Genomic DNA, 23,391 nt, shown 5'->3' on the forward strand with positions numbered 1-23,391 from the left:
ATGCATGCATTGAGACTGGCCGTCGTCACTTTGGACAATTACTATGAGCTACGGTGTCTTTATGTGATGTCGCAGTGTATGTCCATAACACCAGAAATGTTGGTTCCCTACTCAGTGTAATCGGTTATGGACTCACTATCACCTGCGTCGATTTGACACAGAAGCTTTGAAACACCCCTTATTTTTCCATAACGTAGCGTTTAAAGTTGCATATAGAAACTGGCGGGTTACTCTCGTAGCCGACGTACACGTCATGACAAGCTGCTAAAACGTCATCATGTTTATAAAACATTGCTTTGAAAAGGCGTTTAAGCATCCTATTCCACGCCTGAGCTACACTATTTTTAAAACGTGAGGAGACTGGCTCGGACGCTATCGCCACACAGCGCCGCAGCCGGAGACGCGGCGGCAGGTGGCTCCCCTGTTCAGCTCACGTCGCCGTATAAACAGCGCCTGCGGCTGGCGGCTACGTGCTTTACGGCGGAACACGCGCGTGGAACGACGCCAGCGGCGCCGCCTCAGAGCGGTGGGGGGCCCGCAAAAAGCCCCAGCTGCCGTTCGCCACGTGTCCACCCACCGTGCTTACGGCAACGCGTCTCTGTTCAGAGACTCTGCCAGGTTTACTACCGATATTGCTCGCTGTTTCCCAGTGATGTGCGATTACCTTCTGCTTCCTCTCTACAGCTACTCTCTACAGCTCGAACAAGCACTATGGGGAATAAACTTTATTTATATCCCCGTCTATGATCACAAAATGCACAAATACACAAACACAAATACAACTAGTGGCTTGTCTACATCTTACAACAATAAAATAGGCCATAATTAAAAGTATTGCTGACATACATTTGGAAAATATGCGCCTAACATATGACGAGGCATACCTCTTTTAAAACACATCCTAATATAATGAAATCGTGGTGTCATCGTCAACAGATAAACAAAAAATCAGCTTAACATTGTCGCATATATTTAAAACATATACACCGAAGCGCCAAAGAAACTGCTATAGCCATGCGTATTCAAATACAGAGATATGTAAATAGATAGAATACGGCGCTGCGGCCGGCAAAGCCTGTATAAGGTACCGCGTGTTTGGTACAGTTTTTTGATCGGTTATTGCTGCGACATTGGCAGTTTATCAAGATTTGACTGAGTTTGAACGTTGTGCTATAGTCGGCGCACGAGATATGGGACGCAGCATCTTCGAGGTAGCAATGAAGTGGGTATTTTCCCGTATGACCATTTCACGAGTGTACTGTGAATGTCAGGAATCCGATAAAATATCAAAACTCTTACATCCGGCTGCTGCCGGAAAAAAGATCGTGTAGGAACGGGACCAACGACGAATGAAGAGAATCGTTCAACGTGACAGAAGTGCAACCCTTCCGCAAATTGCTGCAGATTGCTGTGCTGAGCCATCAACTAGTGTCAGCGCGCGAACCATTCAACGAAACATCATCGATATGAGCTTTCAAAGCCATACACCCACTCCTGTATCCTTGATCACTGCACGACACAAAGCTTGACGCCTCACCTCGGCCCGTCAACACCGACTTTAGTCTCTTGATGACTGGAATCATGTTGCCTGGTGGGACGAGTCTCGTTTCAAATTGTGTCGAGCGGATAGATGTGTACGGATATGGTGACATCCTCATGAATCCATGGACCGTGCACATCAGCAGGGGACTGTTCAAGGTGGTGGAGGCAATGTAATTGCTGTGGGACGTTTGAAAATGTTCAAATGGCTCTGAGCACTATGGGACTTAACATCTGAGATCATCAGTCTCATAGACTTAGAACTACTTGAATCTAACTAACCTAAGAAGAGTACACACATCCATGCCCGAGGCAGGATTCGAACCTGCGACCGTAGCAGCAGCGCGATTCCGGGCTGAAGCGCCTAGAACCACTCGGTCACAACGGCCGGCGTACGTCTGCAGTTGGAGTGATATGGGATCCCTGATAAGTCTAGATACGACTCTGGTGACACGCACGTAAGCATCCAGTCTGGTCACCTGCATCCATTCACGGCCATTGTGCACCCTGACGGACTTGGACAACTCCAGCAGGACAATACGGCACCTCACACGTCCAGTATTGCTACAGTGTGCTCCGGAAAACTCTTCTGAGTTTAAACACTTCCGCTGTCCACCAATCTCCCCAGCATGAACATTATCGATCATATGCGGGATGCCTTGCAACGTGCTGTTCAGAAGAGATCTCCTCCCCCTACCCCTCCTCCTCCCCCTTACTCTTATGGATTTATGGACAGCCGTATTTCTTCCTTCGAGTACTACTTCACACATCTGTCGAGTCCGTGTCACGTCGTCTTGCGGCACTTCCGCGTGGTCGAGCGGCGCTGCACGGTATTAGGCAGGTGTACCAGTTTCTTTGGCTCTTCAATGTGAGTCACCGGGGCGGATGTTCAAGATCGCTGGACTTGGCGCAGATGTCCTGGGTTGAGTTACAAACTCTCCTTAGTGTCTCAGCAAGTGAGGTCATGTGACACTTTGATGGTGATTCGACGGCGGGACGGGGTCGTTAAGCTCGGCAGTACACTTAGTGCTATTGGAAAGGATTAGGTTCTAAACCGGCAGCTGGATTCGCCGTTTTCCTTCTCTCATCATCGCACAACACACACATGACATCATAGAATGGTTATCCTCACCTACACTCAACAAATTGACTTAGGAAACAACGCTCAAACACAACTTGGGGAAGGGCCCATAGGGTGCAGAGGGAGAAAACGTATTCCGATTTGGCGGCTGAACCTACCTCTTCGGTTTTCCCAGCCAACATTGCGTTGCAACTCATTCTTTCTTTCCAGGTAACTACACACATAAAATTATCGAGGAGTGTCATACATAGAACGTTACTCGCCACACAAAATAAAGCCCGTGAAGTGCTAGAATTTAGAAAAACTTAGTAATTTTGAAATAGAAAGCGCATTCATTCACTCATAGGAAGATATTAACTACGCAGGCATTCTCTTAAATAACCTCTGAGGGAGAGTTCCAAGAAGCAGTAGGTTTAACAAGCTGGATCACAGGCGATCTTAGAGATTACGAAGAAGCTAATGAGGAATCGATCGAGCATATGATCAATACCCAAATTCCGCGTACTCAACGAATGCAAGATGCAAGTACGATGTGAGATAGTGCTACCCGTCAATAAAACTGGGATAAATATTCTCACGAACCTCTCTGTGTAACGTATCTTTCCGACTTCTTGAAACATTCGGTACGTCTTGGATAACAGACAGGTATGCAAAGAAGAGTCATGGGCAAGTGCAGAAATGTGCAGACAACTGATTATTGGTACAGTTTATCCGTCTCACCAACAGCAACAAAACTGTGGGTAAACTGTGCAATGTACAGGGCGACCCAAAAGTCCGATAATATATGAAAATGACCTAATTCACGGAATAACGTAGGTAGAGTGGTAAAAGTTGACACACATGCCTTAAATAACATAAGGTTTTATTGAAAACTAAAAGTAGTGCACACACCGGCCAACAATAAGTCAGTGACGACGCCTGAAAACTGGGTATAAAATGAGCTGCAGCGAGAGAGGGAATCAGATGCACCAGCAATCGCGGCATATCGACTTTACCAGAATTGGCACTGTTTCTGAAGCTTTATTATCGGAATGGAGACTCCATTATTTCAGTTTTACGGTCCTATCGCCAGAAGAAGGGTATTCGAACGGGTAAAGATCGCTGTGAACGAAATCATCACGAAGTTCGATGCCAGTGGTTGTTTTGACAGGCGGCCTCCTAGTGAGCAACCAGACACATGTGTTATTGCTGCTCGGACAGTTTAGGAAGAAATGAAGACTTTAGCGGGTTCATCTCCGCTTGGTGAAGTTTATCGCTCGTGAAGTCGCACGTCTAACTGGCATTACACATATTACTGTTTGAAGAGCACCAAGGCGTACCCTTCAATGCTATCCCCTCAAAAAAAAGCCATCATGAACTGTTTATCACAGATTTTGTGACGTGGAGAACATTTACGGTATGGGCACCTCAAAACATAAGGGAAGATGGCAATTGGTTGTGTAACGTGTGTGTAGTGGACTGACGAAGCCCATTTCATACTCTGATGGTCTGTCAACACTCACAACTGCAGAATTTGAGCAACCGAAAATTCTAGACAGTCGTGGATACATCACTACATGACGAGAAAGTCATGGTGTGTTGTGAATTTACTATATCAGCTGTGATCGGATCCTTTTTCTTCGAGGAAATGCTGGGATGATGCTTTCCAATTGGTCAGCGTGAAGGGTGCGAGGTACACCGATATGCTAAAGAATCGCGTCATCGATAGACTGGCTGGTAAACGCCTGCTGGAAGATACGACTTTTAAGGAGTGATGGCGCTACATCCCATGTTGCTCCATACGTGACAGACCTCTTGCGCACATCGTTTGATGAGGACCGCATGCTGAGCCGCCACTTCTGACATGTTTCTCCAATCCCCAACACGTGTGATTATTGATTGTGATTTTACCTGAAGTCGCAAGTCTACTGCTATCGTTTTACCTCATTACGGATGCTAAAAGGTAACATCCGACGGCTTTTTCTCACCATGCCTGCCGATATACCGATATGCTGTCTCTCGATTATAGGTATTGTTGATGAATGACTGCCAGCAAGCTGAGCATTTGTTATAAAGAAGATCGTCTTTGCTAAAAATCAGTTGTTATGTGAATTATTGTTTTGTATCATATGGAGCGCCATGTGTTGGTCATTTTGTGCCTTTTTTTGTTTCAATAAAATCCCATACCATTTCAGATATATGTGTCAATACTGAGACCACTTGATGATGGCAACGAGTTATGTTACCAAAATATTGTGCAAAGGAAAACTACAACAAATCAGTGAAACATCGCATATGAAATTAGGCATCATTAATTTTGGTAAAATATGAAGTTAAACTTGCTGACGGATGAAAACTGTCTTTCCTGCGCAGTGTTCTGTCCATGCAAAACAAAGCTTCTGGGATAGATTTTCGATCCATTAAAAACTTGTAATGTGTCAACATGTCTTATAACGAACACTCAGCTGCTGGCTGATAAACGCAATTCCCAAACATGAAATCTTAAATTTTTCAACTTTATGTTCTGCAAGCTATCAGTTCCTGACGCGATAGTGGATTATAAAAATTTTATAACTTTCCCATTTTCTCCTCTCGTTTACTTAATGATGCCAGATTCGATAACATAATTATTTAGCAATCATATTTACAACAATTTTTCTCAAAAACTGCGTAATTTCTTATGTGTTGTAGCTTAGGCCGAACACGTAACGCTAAATTTTCTTTAGTACAAAGAAGAAAATCTACTTTCCAGCTGCACCAGATATTTACATATCATATGTTGTTAGGTTTTGCTGTTCTGGCTCGTCGTTTATGCGACCACGAACATCGAAGACGTGGTCGGCGTAACAGTCTAACAAGCTACAACATCTGTGAAACGTAAGTAAACTTAAAAGAAAAAAAAACCTGTAGCGGGTAGAATCAGTTCTGTTGTATATATTTCTTCTTCTTAAACTCCGACTTTCATCAGGGCGCTCTTGCATTTGCAGCCTCTTCTACGAATCTAACGCTCGTCTTCTCCACTGCCATTCACTTACGGCAACTTGTGGAGTACAGAACATCATATTTTGTTTTTTGCGGACAGTGATGCGTACAAAACTTCCTCTCGGAATGTTTTCTCCAACTGAAGCCTTCCGTTCATTAATTTACACACTGATCCGTAAAAAAGACTAGTATCAACACTTCACTTGTTTGTGGCAAGCTACTTTGCTTATTTTATTGCGCTACGCGCCCATAATAACATGATCCGTAAGTTTGTTCATTTGGAAGTTAAGTGTTGCGAAGATACTGAATATTCGTTACGGGAAAGATTACGTAGAGAAAGCTATGCGATTATTTTCCTGGTATTCTGAGAGAATCTGCAGTAATGTAGAAACATTACAATTAAGACTCAGCTTTGTCATTCAGATTGTAGTCACTCATTTTCGGGAATGGCTTTTACTTGCCGTAGTAGTTGTGTGCGATAGCCGGACTCGTGAGATAAAACGTATAGTTAATACCCGTGGATAGCAGTCATCTGAGACGTCAGTCCGACAGACAATGCAGAATGCTGCTAACTGCTTTGTTTAGAAACACTGCCTTATTGGCATGAATCTGTTATGAAGCATTGGAATGATTGTCTTATCTTATACTCGTTGATCGTCGTAACATAGTGTATTTCATATGGTTTTTTCAGAGTACTACACTTCTAACGAAAGTGTGCCTACATCACCACTTTTAATGGGATGATAATGAAGCTTTTGTGAAAAGATTCCATCATCACTGATTTATCGTTGTGAGCAGAAACTATTACAACCTAAAAAATATGATGGCGCGTATACACATCTCTGAAAGAAATATTCACAGAGACAAATGTTGACACGAGAAATCAATTATACCGAAGAAAAGATGAATATTTGCAGAATGTTGGTTAAGGCTTTACTACCTCATCAGTGGTGAGATGATTTTAGATGGAGCACAAGCTCAAACTGGGGAACGATGGGGTAGGAAACCTGCGGTGTTCTTTCCAAAGAAGTCACCCTGGGAATTACACTAAACACACTACAAAAGCACCGGTAAGGTAAATATGGATGGCCAGACGAAGATTTGAAATATGATTCTCAAATACGAGTTCACTTCTTAACAGTTCCACATGTTTGTGAGCATGTTAACTGCAAAACTCGTGCATATTTTTCGCTCATTCGTATTGTGTGATAGAGAAAATTATAAATATCGGTGGTTTTGTATATACTGTACAGCAAGCCTCCATAGCTTAGAGATCACCGCTTCTGTCTGCCATGCAGAAGATCTGGGTTGAATTTGCAGTACTGCCAGGGATTTTCCCTTGGCAGGAGTACTGGAAAGATGTCCACTCAACTTCATGATGCAAAGTGAGGAGCTGCTTGAAAGAGAAGTAGCGGCTCCAAAGTCTGGAAAAAGAGAGCAGTTAGCTGGAACCATGACCCTCCATACCATATCCAAACGAAGCCATATGGGAAAGAATAACATGACAGCCATTCTGAATCATGTGATTCTCTGGGTCTGATCAGTGGGTTTAGTTCACTTTAATTTAACTGTCTATATGAGTACCTATAAAGCGGATTCAAAGCGCGTATCTTATATATGTCTGTAGTCTCCAACCAATTCCCTGGCGCGATTTCGACCAAATCAGCAAACTTCACGAACTTCATGAGTATCATCTGTTTGTGGATCATAACATATCCCCGATAGAAGCGAAGATATGGGTACAAAGACTTTTTTTTTTTGCTTGTGATATATAGGCTGCCCTGCATGACATGAGTGTGGTGTGGGAATAATGTCAGCCTGCCTTATCAACCTGCTTTGCAGAATAGCTTAAACAACAGGGGAAAGAAACGGTTTCCACCAAGTCTCTAGATGTAGGCTGCCCTACATGACGAGTGTTGTGTTGGAGTAATGTTGGAGTAATATTCGCCTAAATTATCGACCTATTGTGCAGAGGCATGAAGCATGTGTGTGCAAAATTGGGCGGAAGGTAAGATGCATTTAGGAGGGGATGGAGAGGAAGATGGGGGTGGAGGTATCGATAGGGAGAGGGGGGGGCGCAGTGGCAGAAGGGGATTAATTGGGAGAGAAGGCAGGAGGCGATGGATAGAGGGGGGAGCAGATGGGACAGACAGAGAAAGGGACAACAGAAAACGGGAAGAAGGAGACGGATAGGCAGGGGTAGGAGAAGGATATCAACAGCTTGAGGTTCGCAGGAGGAGAAGAATGAGTTGGCAGTAGGAGACGGGCAGGGTGACAGGGCAAGGAGATGGGGAGGACAGATAGAGGAGGGGACAATACGGATGGAGAGAAGTGGAAAGGAGTTGGACAAAAAGGAATGGAGGAGGAGTAGGAGGAGTAAATAGACAAGTGTGGAAAAGGAGATGGGCAAAGAGAGAGGAAAGAGGAGATGGGCACAGAGTGTGTGAGTAGGAAACGAAGAGAGGGGGCAGTAGGGTATGGACAGAAAGATGGAAATATGAAGGTCAACTTTGTTTTTTAAATGTGATGCTATTGTTCGGTACTTATTTTCTGATAGCAGGTATCGGGACGAATCCAATGATGTGGAACAGTAAGGTCAAGGAAGGTCAACGAAGCTCAAAAAGGTGGCATAAACGTCCATTTTCCGAAGGTGTTAGAAGTGATGACCCTTGGCATCAATGCAGTGCTTCTTATCATGGATTGAGTGGTATTCCTTGTATCTTCAGCACTTATCGAAGCACATGCTCTGAGAATTCTCTCTTGTATGTCGTGCAAATAGTAAATATTCGCCGAATACGGCGTATCCATCTAACGTGCTACTGACATGCAAACACCATTCGACGGTTTCGCAATACAACACTAATAGGAACTGCAAGACTAGTATCGTCTAAACAAGTGAATGTGAAACTGGATTCCTTCGAGAAACAAGTCAATATGCTTCTCATTTACAGAGAATGTCAACGCAATTCAGCGAGAGCTAGGGACTTATACTCTGAAACATATCCTCAGCGTACTCACCCTACACGGCGTACATTTATATATTTGTATGATAACGCATCGGAAACATACCCTGCAAAGGAAAGTTACTAACAAGGAAACTGAAATTGGTACTCTTGCCACTGTGGTTCGAGATCCTCGTCTTAGTTCGCGTCAAATCGGAAGGGAATCTGGCCTGAGCCAGAGTAATGTTGTTCATGTTCTGCATCGCCACAAATATCATCTTTACCGTATGAGTCTCCGCCAAGAATTAACTGGTACGGATTGTATGTGTTGCATTGGATTCTGCCAATGCGCTCAACGTCAGATTCAGAGGGATGACACATTTATTAATTTGATTTTATTTGCTGACGAGGCTTCATTCACGAACCATGGAAATGTTAATTTGCACAACATGCGTTATTGGGTAACTGAAAATCCATGTTGGCTGCAGAAAGTTGCACACCAAAACCATGGTCGTTGAATGTATGCTGTGGGATTCTGGAGGACAGAATTATAGGCCTCTATTTCTTCTAAGTAAATCTTAATAGCAGTACACCATATTACTGCAAGAAACATTAGGTCTGTTATTGGAGGAAATACCTTTAGGAATAAGGAACAGAATGTGGCAGCAACCTAATGGGTGTCCGGTATATTTTTCGCTGATGTCTAGAAATGAGTTGCAGAGACAATTCCCAGACTTGACGTCACTAGATTTTTTGTTGTGGGGTTTCGTAAAAGATATTGTTTATAAAGACGTTCCGACCATACCTCAAGATATGCGAGAGAGAACTGTCTGAGCAGGTGTTTCGATACTTGCTGATGTGATAAACAATACCATTCAACCCATGGTAAGAAGATTGCAGCATTGCATTGATCCCAATGGTCATCACTTCGAAAACCTTCTGTAAACGGACGTTCATGCTACATATGAAACCTTCGTCGACCTTCAAGGACACTATTACACATTACTCAATTCGTTTCGATACCCTCTATCAGAAAATAAGTACCAAACTATAGCATCCCATTAAAAAAAAGTTAACCTTCATATCTCTGAGACGACTACACCTAGTAACAAAAAACGGTCATATTATGGCCCCCGTTGTCCCATGCAACTTTTGTCCCTCAAACGTTTCAGCTCCTATCATACTTTCGGAGTTATTCTTGGTGGCAGTTGTTAGTGACACTCAAACAGTACAATTCACAGGTATCATCACTATGGTGTTTACAACCTGCTATCTCTCATAGGATAAGAGATACATGCACAAAACGGTTCTCATGCCTCTGACATGTAGGTTGGCGTGCACAGCACACATATTGTCCAAGAGAAGTATAAGCCTGCCTTATCAAAGTGTTTTACAGGGCAGCCTATACATCAGGGGCTAAAAAATCATCATCAAACCCATGTCATGTTGTCTAACTGGCATGACAGGGGTATTGTGAGAAGTATCAGTCTGTTTTGTCAACCCATTTTCCAGAGGCTAAAAGTGTGATGGTCATAGCGGGGTGAAGGTTGAATGTTGTGACGGACAGAGGATCGATAGAGAGAGTGAGCGGGAAGGAATGGATGGACAGAGAGAAGGAACAAGAGATGATGGACAGGGGGAGGAGGAAAGTGATAGAGTGAGGGAGATGTCGAGGTGGATAGGGAGATGGACGGAGGAGATGGATAGGGAGCGATGGTTACGAGGAAGTTAACAGGAAGAGAGAGCGGAGGAGGATGTGGACGTAGATGGAGAGGGGCAGAAGGACTTGAGTAGAGGATGAGGGAAAGGAGGCAGTGGACAGAATGCGATAAGAGAAGGTGGACACAGAGAGGGGGGAGGGGGAGATGTGTCAGTATACACTGTCCAGTTACACTAATGTGGCCACCTGTCAGAAGGCTGAATAATCTTTCACAGTGTGGACGGCTGCGAGACATGCAGGAAGAGTCAGTGTGGTTCAGTAAGGTTCCAACAGGGCTGTGGAGCCATGCCATGAAATGTAGCGGCAACTGCGAATATGAACAACCTTCAGTTATATAGTAGAATTACGACATTGAAAATTTGTGCCAGACCAGTGCTCAAACTCAGAATTCCTGCTTGTTGCAATTGGTCACCTTAACCACTTCTGATGCCTGAGTAGGCTTCATGGCCAGATCCAAGCTTTCACATGTCGGCATCGAAGTGTTTACAACCTGTACTGGCTCATTTGTGTGCTGCGACGACTGCACCACACGCAGAAGAGCCAAAGAAACTGGTACACCTGCCTAACATCATGTAGGGCCCACGCGACCATGCAGAAGAACCGCAACACGACGTAGCATGGATTCAACTAGTCCGAAGTAGTGATGGAGGGAGTTGATACCATGAATCCTGCAGGGCTGTCCATAAATCCGTAAGAGGACGAGGGGTGGAGAACACTTCTGAAGAGCACATTGCAAGGCATCCCAGATAGGTTCAATAATGTTCACGTCTGGGGCGTTTGGTGTCCAGCGGAAGTGTTTAAACTCAGAGGAGTGTGCCTGGAACAATTCTGTAGCAATTCCGGACGTGTGGGGTGTCGCATTATACTGCTGGAATTGTCGACGTTCGTCAGAGTGCACAATGGACGTGAATGGATGCACGTGATCAGACTGGATGCATATGTATGTCACCTTCAGAGTCGTATCTAGGCTTATCAAGGGTCCCATATCACTTGCACATGTCCCACACCATTACAGAGCCTCCACCAGCTTGAGCAGTCCCCTACTGACATGCAGGTTCCATAGATTCATACGGTTGTCTCCATACCCGTGCCGGTACACGTCCATCCACTCGATACAATTTCAGACGAGACTCGTCCGACCAGACAACATTTTTCCAGTCATCAACAGTCCACTTTCGGTGTTGACAGGCCCAGGCGAGGCGTAAAAATAAAACAGTATCAACTAGTGTACTTCAAAATAGTCCTCCAGCGCAAACACACAGTATTGCCAGTTATGGGCAAGGCTTTGAATAGCACTGACATTGCCCTCAAAGTATGCCATCCGCCACCAAAATGCCATGAGGGCATTTATCCTGTTTCCAAAGAGGCTCTGACCCAGTCGTGAAACAAAGTCAAAGTCGCATGGACTGAGGTCTGATGAGTAGGTTGGGTGAGAGAGGATTCATCTTGTAGCATGGTCAACGTCATGCTGAATATTTCAGGCAGTGGTACCGAGCCATCCTCGCGTGCGGTCAGAATCAGTCAATTGATTTCGGTAATATGTGCCACGAGGTTTCGAATGTGTTTACTGTAAACATGGTAATAACACACGTTCGCATGATATACTATAGTCGCCATGATTTACAACCCTCGTATGTTCCTGTCATACGTGTGCTGTCCGTCCTTTCGGAAATGTCCGAAAAAAAAGACATCACAGGAAAAGACATTGCACATATAACAGTAATATCTAAATGCTTGAGAGTGGTGGAGAGGAGGCGCTAGAAATTAGACACAAGTTGGAAATTTGGGTTGCTTGTAAAGTGTGCTCGGACAGCAGAAGCAGTTATGGCGACCACTCGTGTAAAATGTGAGATTTTCACTTGCCGCCATTGAATTATTTCAGTGTCCTTGTGCGTGAGAATCGGTATTTCTCTTTCATCAGACTGAAGTATACAGTGACCCGATGCTCAAGAACTTGTAGAATCCAAAGCAGAAACTGATCGCATGATTTTTCTTTTTTTATGATCGGTTTGGATCTGTTAGACCATCATCAGATTCGTCCGTATTTTAATTAGCTGCACGAGTACGCTCTTGGACTTTTAGTGGCAAATCACAGTGTAATACACAACGTCTACTCTTGTAGCGTCTGCGACTGGAGATGGATGAACATCTCCTTGACACTGTGCGCTTACTAAAGGAATATCGTGACGGATAACAAAGCTCCTATCTTTGAATATCCCCTATATCCTCTATCAGTCCTACCTGATAAAGGTTTCTTTCCCCTACAGTTTTTACCCTCTATAGCCCCCTCTAGTACCATGGAAGTTATCTTAAGAGATGCCCTGCCATCCTGTCCCCTCTTTTCGTCAGTTTTCCCATACATGCCAGCATAGCCGATTCCGCGGAGCACCTCCTCGTTCCTTACTCTACCAGACCATCTAATTTTCAACATTCTTTTGTAGCATCACATCTCAAATGCTTCTTTCTCTTCTGTTCCGGTTTTTCCACAGTCCATGTCTCACTATCATATAGCGCTGTGCTCGAATTATAAGTTTTAAGAAATTTTTTCCTCAGACTAAGACCTATGTTTAATACTAGTAGACTTCTCTCCGCCAGGAATTCCCTTTCTTCCAGCGCTAGTCTGCTTTTTATCGTCTTTGCTCTGTCCGTCATTGGTTATTTTACTGCCCAGCTAGCATTATTTCTTAACTTCATCTACTTCGTGAAGAACAGTTATCATAAGTTTCTCGCTGTTCTCATTTCTCTTAGTTCTCATTACATTCGTCTTTCTTCTATTTATTTTCAAACCATATTCTGCATCCATTAGAGCGTTCATTCCATTCAACAGGTCCTGTAATTCCTCTTCACCTTTGCTGTGGATAGCAATGTCATCAACAAATCTTATCATTGATATCCTTTCGCCCTAAATTTTAATTCCATTCTTGAACCTCTTTTTTTACTTTCGTCATTATAGATTGAACAGTAGGGGCGAAAGACTACATCCATGTCTTACACTCTTTTTAATTCATGGATTTCGTTCTTGCTCTTCCACTCCTATTGTTCCCTTTTGGTTTTTGTACATAGTGTATATTATCCGTCTTTCCCTATACCTTACCCCTATTTTTCTAAGGATTTGGAACATGTTGCACCATTTGACATTTCCGAACGCTTTTTCCAGGTGGACAAATCTAATGAACAAAATTAGAATTATATTAATACCTTCAGCTGCTAACAGGCGTTGATATATATCAACGGGGAGAGGTGAAAATGTATGCCCCGACCGGGACTCGAACCCGGGATCTTTTGCTTATATGACAAACGCTGTATCCATCTGAGCCATCGAAAGCACATAGGCCAGGACGACTGTAGGGACTATCTAGAGCACGCCTCCCGCGAGACCCACATTATTATGTTGTATGTCCACACACTACATTCGTAGTGTCCCTCCCCAACACACTCACTACTAGTGGAAGACAGTCTTACCAAGTCCGGTAACAGTTCGGGCAATGTGTGTGCATCAGCACAGAAGAAGAAGGTTATGGCCGGTGTTGCGAGAACTAATACTTACATGGATATATCCATATAAATCTTATGAACGTGTCTCGATTTTCCTGCAGTCTTGCTTCCAGTATCAACCGCACGTCAGAACTGCCTCTTTGGTGTCTTTATCATTTTCTCAAGCCTAGCTGATCGTCTCCTAACGGAGCCTCAATTTTCTTTTCCATTCATCTGTATATTATTCTTGACAACAGCTTGGGTGCATGAGCTGTTACGCTCATAATTATCGCACTTTTCGGCTCTTGAAATCTTCAGAACAGTGTGGCTAATGCTTTTTTTTCGGAAAGTCTGATGGTATATCGCCAATCTTATACAAGTATGATACTGCTCCAAAAAGTGTACGTTTGTGAATTGGAATTCATATCGCACACTTGCAGGAGTAATGCACCCAGCGCCACAGCCACTACGGTAAATGAATTGGGGGCTGGTGTGGAAAGTGGGCGATAAAGTGGCTGGCTGGCTGAGAGCTTGTCGCCGGGTCGCGGCTGGATTGTAGCAGTGACAGGTTCCGGGGACAGGCGGGTGGCCGCGGAAACCAATAAGCAGGGTGTGGCCTCCTCCGCCCCCGCCGCCGCCGCCCCTGCCCCACCGCACGCCTTGGCGTATCGGCGTCGTATATCTGGTCGGGGCAGCGCGGGCTGCAGGCGTCCGCGGCGCTACGTGCGCAGAGTGGGCAAGCGCGGGGCGCGCCGCGAAACCCGAGCAAGCGCCGGCCTAATCTGCACGGCTGGCCGCCGTCTCGCCCCCCGGCCCAGGCGGACCGCCGCGGCCCAGCTGCCCTACCACTGCCGGAACATCGATATTGTCGTATAAAATTTTACACCGCCCCCATTCGTTTTATTTTGCTGTGTTTCTTTTCATTACGCTTCGTTTCCCCTCAGACAAGCCGTGCAGTACCGTGAATTTTATATCTCGAATTACAACTCTTGATGTAAGTTATGAAAGTGAAGCACTCATTGTGACATTCAATCAGAACTCCACGCTGCTTCAGTGCGTTTCTCCCTCAAGGTGTCGAAGTACACTATGTGATCGGAAGTATGCCGACACCTGCTACCGCACACTAATACGGGGCTTCTCCAATCTCACTTCCAGTGAGGTGTTTGAATGTCTGTGGCGAAATGCCTGACCTTTCGTTTTCAAGAGATGATAGTGATGTCGGATGCTGGAGTCCAGAGCAAATTTGACCTAACTCACCACAAAGGCGTCCCATTGGGTTCAGGTCGAGCCTCCGGATAGGACAATCCATTTCAACAATGCTCACCACAAACCACAGCCTACAGATGCCTTATGATAGGGTGCCTTGTCAGACTGATACAAACAGTCATCGTCTCCGAGCAGTTGTACTACTGTTTCAAGTACGCAATTCCGTGGACTGTGTTCATATCCTTCTGAATTTTGCGTTCTTTTAACTACAATCATGGGACGAAAACCAAACCATGAAAAATACCCTCCATACCGCAACACCATCCCTTCAATAATTCACCAGCTGGCCGGAGTGGCCGAGCGGTTCTACGCGCTACAGTCTGGAACCGCGCTACCGCTACGGTCGCAGGTTCGAATCCTGCCCCGGGCATGGGTGTCTGTGATGTCCTTAGTTAGGTTTTAAGTAGTTATAGGGAACTGATGACTACAGTAGTTAAGTCCCGTAGTGGTCAGAGCCATTTGAACCAATACTTCACTGTTGGCACTACACATGAGGGCAGGTAACGTTCTACAGGCATTCGCTAAACACAAAGTCATCAGACTGCTGCACGTATAGCAGTATAGCGTCATTCATCACTCCAAGTCACTCGTTTCCAGTCATCCACTGTCCAGTGGCGTCGCTCTTTGCACCGCCTTTGGCACCGCTTAGCACTGCTACAGAAATGGGTAGCTTATGAGAAACTGCTGACCATCGTACTGCAATCATTTCAAGTCGCTGCGCACACTCACTGTGCTACCTGCAATGCTCAGACTGAACTGCTGAAACTGACGAGTGATTCCTTCCGCTAAAGTCATGTGACTTTTTTTACAACCAGTCTCAGCAATATTTGCGGTCCCTATGCCTCAGCACACGATGTCCACCTGTTCTTGCTTTTACAGTGAACGTTCGTTCGCTTTTGCGTTTCAGAATCAAATCGCCAACATTCTATTTGGACAGTTTTAGAAGGTTTGACATGTCCCTGCTGGAATTGTTTCTCGAGTGACTTCCGATGGCTATTCCACGTTCGAAGTCACTGAGCTCTCAGCATCCACCCATTCTGCTGTTACTGCTTCCCTACTGACAACATAGTACACCTCCTTTCATACTTACGAGTCTGTCTCTAGTGGTCAATTCCGCATTACAGGGGAGTGTCTCGATGATTTTGATTAGACAGAATTGGTCACTCTCAGAATACATCAGGCTAATACCTCTTAACACCGCCTCTAGCCTTGAAAATGCCTCAATTCGTCAAGAGAGAACATCGCCGACCACTGGAAAAAATAAATTTCTTCAAGTGTGCCATATCGATCTGAACCAACTCATTGATTGTTATAGCCGGTAAAGCTACCAAATTGTGAAGATATCATTTGATACGTTTCAGCATCTATTCCAAATACACTCAAAAACGACGCACGACAAAGGTATGGGACAGAAATCAGTGTACTTGATGTAGAAGCATATACAAACAAATTATAGCAATTTCAGAAAATTCTATGACTTAGTCAGGAGAATGAGCTTCACAAATTAAGCGAGTCAATAAAGCTTTTGTCCACCTCTGGTTCTTATGTAAACAGTTATTATTCGGCTGTGGATTGATTGAGTTGTTGGATGCCTTCCTAAGTGATGTTGTGCCAAATTATGTGCAATTGGCGCATTAGATTCTCAACATCTCAAGCTGGTTGGAGGGCTCTGCTCATGACTCTCCAAACGTTCTTAAATGGGGAGAGATCTGGCGACCTGGCCAAGGTAAGCACGAAGGCAAACAGTAGGAAGTCTCGGCGTCTTCATGAGGGCTTTATCTTGCTGAAAAGTAAGCCTAGGATGGCTTGCCATGAAGGCCATCAAAACGGGAGTAGAATATCGTCGACGTAGCGCTGTGTTGTAAGGGTACCGCGGATGACAACCAAAGCGGTTCTGGTATGAAATCAAATGTCATGAAAAATATGGTTCAAACGGTTTTAAGCACCATGGGACTCAACATCTGAGGTCATCAGTCCCTAGACTTAGAACTACTTAAACCTAACTAACCTAAGGATATCACACACATCCATGCCCAAGGCAGAATTGGAACCTGCGATCGTAGCAGCAGCGTGGTTTCGGACTGAAGCGCCTAAAACCGCTCGGTCACAGTGGCCGGCTAAATGTCATCCAAGACCATCACTCCTAGTTGCCGGGCCGTGTGGAGAGTGGCAATCGGGATGATACCGCACCACTGACCAGGGCGTCTTAAACTAAATTACGCTAAGGACAACATATAACACACACCCATGCCGGAGGGAGGACTCGAACCTCCGACGGGGGGTGGGGGGTGGGGGGTTGGGGGAAGCCGCGTTGTCCGTTCAAGGCCCCTTGAACCGCGGGGCTTTAAGATCGGATGATTCAGCGGAACAGGCGAGCTCATCCTCAATCAGGAAGATATAGAAGACAGGGAAACACTTGATGATGGAGAATGCTGAAATAATCATCCTGCTTGAGTTTACCAAGTGAAGGTACGGATAAAACTCCGATCTGAACCACGCCCTTCACACACTCAGTCTTAAACACTGCATTTGAACAGATGCAAAATGGAGACTCGACAGATAACACTATGTGCTTCCAGTTAACGACTGTATCCGGTTGTGTGATATTTGACCCATTTATGTGCCGCATTAGCAATGCGCTTTGCAGACAATCCCGACTCCAAACGTCCTTGGCGTACAGTCCATTTTCCAGTGTTCGCTCGGACGCTGTTCGAGACGGACCTTCATTAACTACCAGCAATCTATCGTCACTGAGAAGGCGTTACACTAGTCTCTGGTACCAGTAGGCTAGTTTCTTTATAAGCCCAATATTCTTTCGAAGTGTTACTTGGCTGTGAGTGGTACATCTTTCCATATAGACACGTTGAATCGCCACCGTTAATACGCCATAAAATTGGGCAACTTCATTCACGGTGTGGATAAGCACACGTCCAGGCACGATAGCTCCTTTCTGCATTCTGTCGTGTCACCACGTCGACCCATTTTACTCCGCTGTCGACATCTACATCTGCATGATAACTCTACTACTCACAGTAAATCCCTGGAAGAAGGTTTATCGAACCAACTAATTCGTGTAATTAACTGAAATTCAGTTCTGATACCACAGACCCCAGTGGCTCAAGTATCTCACTTCATTGCCATAGCCTACACAAGCTTTTCTATTTACCGTTATCACACACCTTGGTCAGAGAGGTATTTAAAGCGAAACAACTATATGAAACGAATGACAGATAAGGCAAGTGCCAGATTGAGATTGTCTTCAAGAAGCCTCAGGAAATGTAGCCACCCAAAAAGGAAGTAGCTTACAAAAATCTGGCTCGACCGATATTTAATCTTCGTACATCCATATTTAAACTGAATTATGGTGGGACATCAGCTGGTAAATTTTTTATTAAAAATGAAACTCCTCCAGTTGTACTTAAGATTTCATGTTTATTTGGCTACTAGTTTCGAAGTTGCGTCAACGCCATCCTCAGGCCAGTGCACTTTGATGATATCAATTGCGTGTGGCTGAGCACTAGAAGTCTGCGGTGAGACCAATACGTAATCCACATGGATGGCGGGCAGTTGTCGCAACTTCGAAACTAGCGGCCAAATAAATATGAAATCTTAAGTACAGCTAGAGGAGTTTCATTTTTAATAAAAACGACTAATATTTGGACATTACTTGTCGGTCTGGCCCCTGCATCATGTAGGACTGATGGAGGAAATAGCTAAGATCCTAAGAAGAGCAGCATGTTTCATTACAGGTTCATTTAATAAGTGCGAAAGCATCACAGACGATCAACCAACTCTAGTGGCAACGCTGCACGAGAGGTGTTATAATTCACGATGTGGCTTAAAGCTCCGAGAGCTTAAGCTGTCAGACGAATCAAAGATACACTACTTCTCCTACGTATATCTTGTTTAAAGACCACGAATGAAAAATTAGTGAGATTCGAGTTCATAGGGAGATTACCAGTAAGCGTTCTCCCCGGAACCGTTCGCGGCTGGAAGGGGAAAAGGCTGGAAGAGGAAGAAGCGCGCGCTTCCGCGCAGTGCCCTCCGTAAGTCAAAGTGAGTAATAGAGCAAATCACGACCTTAGCCACTTGATCAGATGCTAATGACGTGAGACGCGCCACCAAGTTGACAGTCTCACAAAATGACACACCGGTACACTATACTGTAATCAAGCACTGACAGAGTACAGCCAATTAAATAATACTGAGAGAAGTGTTGTAGATAAGAGGGATGTCCTGTACTTATGAAAATCCTCAGACTTACTCAAAGATTTGCCTGTTTCGGTGAACGTCGTTCCAATTTAGTAAACATCATAAATTTATCATGGCAACGTCGATTAGCACACTCTGTGTAATTAACTGAAATTAAGAGGTGGCGCAGTGGTTAGCACATTGGAGTTCCATTCGTGAGGACGACCGTTCAATCTCCCATCCGGCCATCCTGATTTAGGTTTTCCGTGATTTCCCTAAATCGCTCCAGGGAAATGCTGGGATGGTTACTTTGAAAGGGTACGGCCGACTTCCTTCCCCGTCCTTCGCTAATCCAATGAGACCGATGACCTAGCTGTTTTGTCTCTTTTCCTAACCAACCCAACCCACTCAGATACATGGTTCCCTGAGCATGCGTATGTTTGGATGACCGATCGACCAATTACCCAACATGGCTGGCGTTAGGTGTTGGTGATGTGCGTTGACGGTACAGAACTGTGCGGATGAATGACACTATTGTATAATCACATATAATGTACAACCTATACAATATTTCGTTCAGAGAACTGTCATTTATCTTGAGTGTGTTTTCATTGTTCGAAAATAGGCCATCTCGTGGAAGAGAAGTTGTGACGACAAGTTCCTGGGCGCTTTAACTAACACATACACACAGTGTTAAATTCCAAAGAGTACCTCAGCTTTTTCCACACCATGTTGGTGGTTACCACCATTTCAGATGGAGACGTTAAGCATGGTAGACTACTTTTCAGACCAGTGTTTCGCCATCTTGCTTTTCTCTTCCTTATCGTCGTGAGCCACATAAGCACATCACTACACATTACTTGCAATCATAGTAATACACTCGATACGAACACACTTAAATACAATACGTACTCTTCACAAATAAACAAAATGGCCGAAATACAGAAAACATGCCCGAACAAAATCCTCGAAGTTTTGAAGCTGTGTCATTTGGAATAAATCCTCATGCTTTCAACGTCTGTATCCATCATAGTCATCAGAAAAACTGGTGACTGATCATTTAGGCCGTTTTCTGGAAGGCTCCAGATGCTGCTGCCTCTCCTATACAGGTTATAACAGGTATAAGTGCAGACATTTCTATTGGTGAGTGAGGACTGTATACTTAAGAACATCACATCAGCATTTACATTATCTGCAGGTTAATAATTATAGGTATTTCGAGTAGTATGTTTTTAGGTCGGCTAGTACCTCCAAGTTCATGTGGCAAGAACAAGTCACTAATGCTTGTTTTCCCCTGCGCGTCGGGCAGACGTTGAAGTGTTGGTGTGTGTGAACGCCAAACGGTTAGCCTATACTGACAGGCACTTACTGATGCAGTTGTGACCATGCACAAAAAATCGGCTGATAAAGTTTGTGGTGTGTTTGTGGGAAGAGTGTGTGACAAAAAGAAAAGCTTACAACACACTGATATGAAACACTATACCAACACTGCTAGTCCAGTTTTATTCGAAATGACAAGGTTTGAAAACTACTAAAATATTTTTCAGACGTTATTCTAATAGTTGAACAATACAGATAACATGATGCATGACATTTTGAACCCAGCTCGCTTTTTAGGACTGTATACTGGACTTGGACTCGACTGTGGAGCATAACATGTTGTGGAAATCACTCTAGACATAAGTCATCCCAGACCCTCAGACCAGCTGCAGTCATTATCTCCCCCACGCCCCCCCCCCCCCCAGACCTACTCCATTTTAATGAACCAAATGTCGACAATAAATCGAATAAAGAATAAATAGTTATTTTTTCCCCACTTCTCAGATACAGGTTTCAAAACTCAATTCGGCACAAAGTTTAAGCCTCTTTTGGATGGTTATTCCAGAGTACATTTCTCTATAAAGCAAAAGTTAGACTCCAGCACAAAAAATTATATAAAATAACAAACTCAAATACAAAACTGTATTTCAGATACTCATACCCAGTAAAACACATAGCCAAAGATTCATTACCTACATGGTTTTGTTCTCATGCTGGTTCATGTCACTGGATTTCATCTTTAGCTTTATTTTTCGCCTACGTGTTCTCACTTATGCATGGACTCATCATAGCTCCACACAAACCTTTCGTCACTTAAAATAGGTGGAAATATTTCCCTATCAACTGTTAGTATTCGTTTATTCTAGTTTTCACCCACAGCTACATTTTGAGGAGGTGATAGTGTTATTCTTATTTTGGTGTAAAATAACGTAAATCACGTGTATCAGAAAATGTTTTATTGTCACCTTGTTTATGTAAGTACATCTGTTCTCGCAAGGGCTTTCATAAAATTCAAGGGCAATACTAGAATGATACCACTATCGATAGAATTTCTTCATTTCGAGAATGTGTTGCCTTCATTTATGGTGACTGAATTAACTATAACAACGTACACGATTTGTGGTACTCCTAGATTAAACGTTTTAAATTCCACACAGTAGAAGACTAATTGTTCATTCATTTGTTTTTTTCTGTTTTTGAATGTGCTCCTTACTTTCTTCTATTGACGTCATGTGACTACTCCTTACTTCAGAATTGCTTCTTTGACAGATACAGGGTGAGTGAGAAGAAAAGGTATATGCTTTGAGTGGTGACAGTATTAGTGATTCTCAAGAAAAAACTTCATATGGACATATGGACCTATTCGTAATGGTTTTCGAGATAGAACACATTTAAAATCACTTTTGTATGTTTTTCTTGAATAACTCAAAAACCGCACCCTACAGCGAAAATGTGCCGCAGTACAATATTAAACTGTATTAAATTTTCTACAAAACACCTTTTTCTCTAGAACTAATGGTTTGTGCGAATAGAGCGAGAGTATGTTGAAAAACTCCCTCGACACGCATGCGCTTTAGGTTACGAAGTTTTTGTGGGTTAGTTTCAGGTAGTTTCCCGACTTGATAGACCACAAGTGTCCCGTATCAAACTGTTCGTCTCAACTTGTTCTACACTACTGTGGTACATTGTAAACCTCAAATTGGCCTGCAAAGATTACGTAAGCTACAGCGCACGCACGCCGAGGGATTTTCTTTAACATTCTCTCACTGTCTTCGCACAAGCCGTTAGTTCTAGAGAAAAATGTTTTGTAGGAAATTTAATACAGTTTAATTTTGTACTGCGACACATTTTCGCTGGAGAGTACAGTTTTTGCGTTATTCAAGAAAAACATACAGAAGTGATATTAAATGTGTTCTATCTCGGAAACCATTACGAATAGGGCATATGTCCATATTAAGTTTTTTGTTCAGAATCACTATCACTCCTCAAAGCATGTACCTTTCCTCCCGACGCACCCTGTATATTCTCGAGATGAAAAATTACATCAATTCTGTTATGTAGAGTTTCATCCCCAGCAGTACAAATTTATCTTATAAATTCAATATAAGCGAAACAGGGCTAGTTCTATTCCAGAAGACCACATTTTTGGAAATATATAATGTAAATTCAAGCAAACTACAGTGCAGCTTTCTGAATAAATTATGCATATTGGTGCTTGGTTTGTTAGACTTATACAATTTTTTTTTTCATTAAACGTTTATAGATCTTTCTTTGTTTCCTCTTTGCTTAATTTTTGTTTTGTTAATTTTACATCCTTTTTGTTTATATAATTTGCTTCAGATTTTTATGTTCTTTTGTTTTATTCTACCCACAGATGAGACAGAAGCTTTTGCAGATGAAGCAGCAGATTCTACTGTTGGCTAAGCAGCTGGTATAGTTTATGAGAACAGCAAAAAAGTAGCATTACATCTAGATACGTGCCGCGACGATGTTTTGGAAAGAGAACGACTTGGGAGCTGCCAAGGCAGCTGGTTGACAGCCTGTCCTCTGGCAATAGCTTTCATTCTCTTCACAGAGTCTGTTACCTGTAACTTAGCATGTAGAAGTAGTAAACAAGATAATACAAGTAACAACGGCCTTGACTGCTTTTTCAAATTTCACCACACAACCATTAGAGCTTAGCTCAGTTTTTTCTGGAATAGCAAAATATTGAATATAGAGAACTTAATTTCCTTGTGACAGATAGGCTACTAACAAAGTTTTTGTTTTCCTTTTTTATTTACAGCTGCTCTGTGCCAGTATTCTTGTTTTTCTCTTTTGTTTATAGCTACTCTGTTTGCTGATGTGCAGTAAAAACAAGAAAATGAAGTATCATTAAGCACAGTAATTCATTATAT

The 23,391-nt window shown here is 43.5% G+C and overlaps 1 protein-coding gene across 1 annotated transcript in view; it reads left to right on the plus strand.

Moving 5' to 3' along the window:
* The window catches only part of LOC126334783 (agrin-like), a 1,978,886-nt gene extending 1,955,714 nt beyond the window's left edge, over nt 1-23,172 (plus strand). Inside the window, exon 6 of the mRNA XM_049997385.1 lies at nt 22,869-23,172. Within this exon, the coding sequence (XP_049853342.1) occupies nt 22,869-22,918 (50 nt within the window). The 3' untranslated portion in view covers nt 22,919-23,172. The remainder of the gene's footprint in view (nt 1-22,868) is intronic.
* The last annotated feature ends 219 nt before the right edge of the window (nt 23,173-23,391 follow it).

This window comes from Schistocerca gregaria, chromosome 2, assembly GCF_023897955.1.
Source record: "Schistocerca gregaria isolate iqSchGreg1 chromosome 2, iqSchGreg1.2, whole genome shotgun sequence".
Taxonomy (NCBI): Eukaryota; Metazoa; Arthropoda; class Insecta; order Orthoptera; family Acrididae; genus Schistocerca; species Schistocerca gregaria.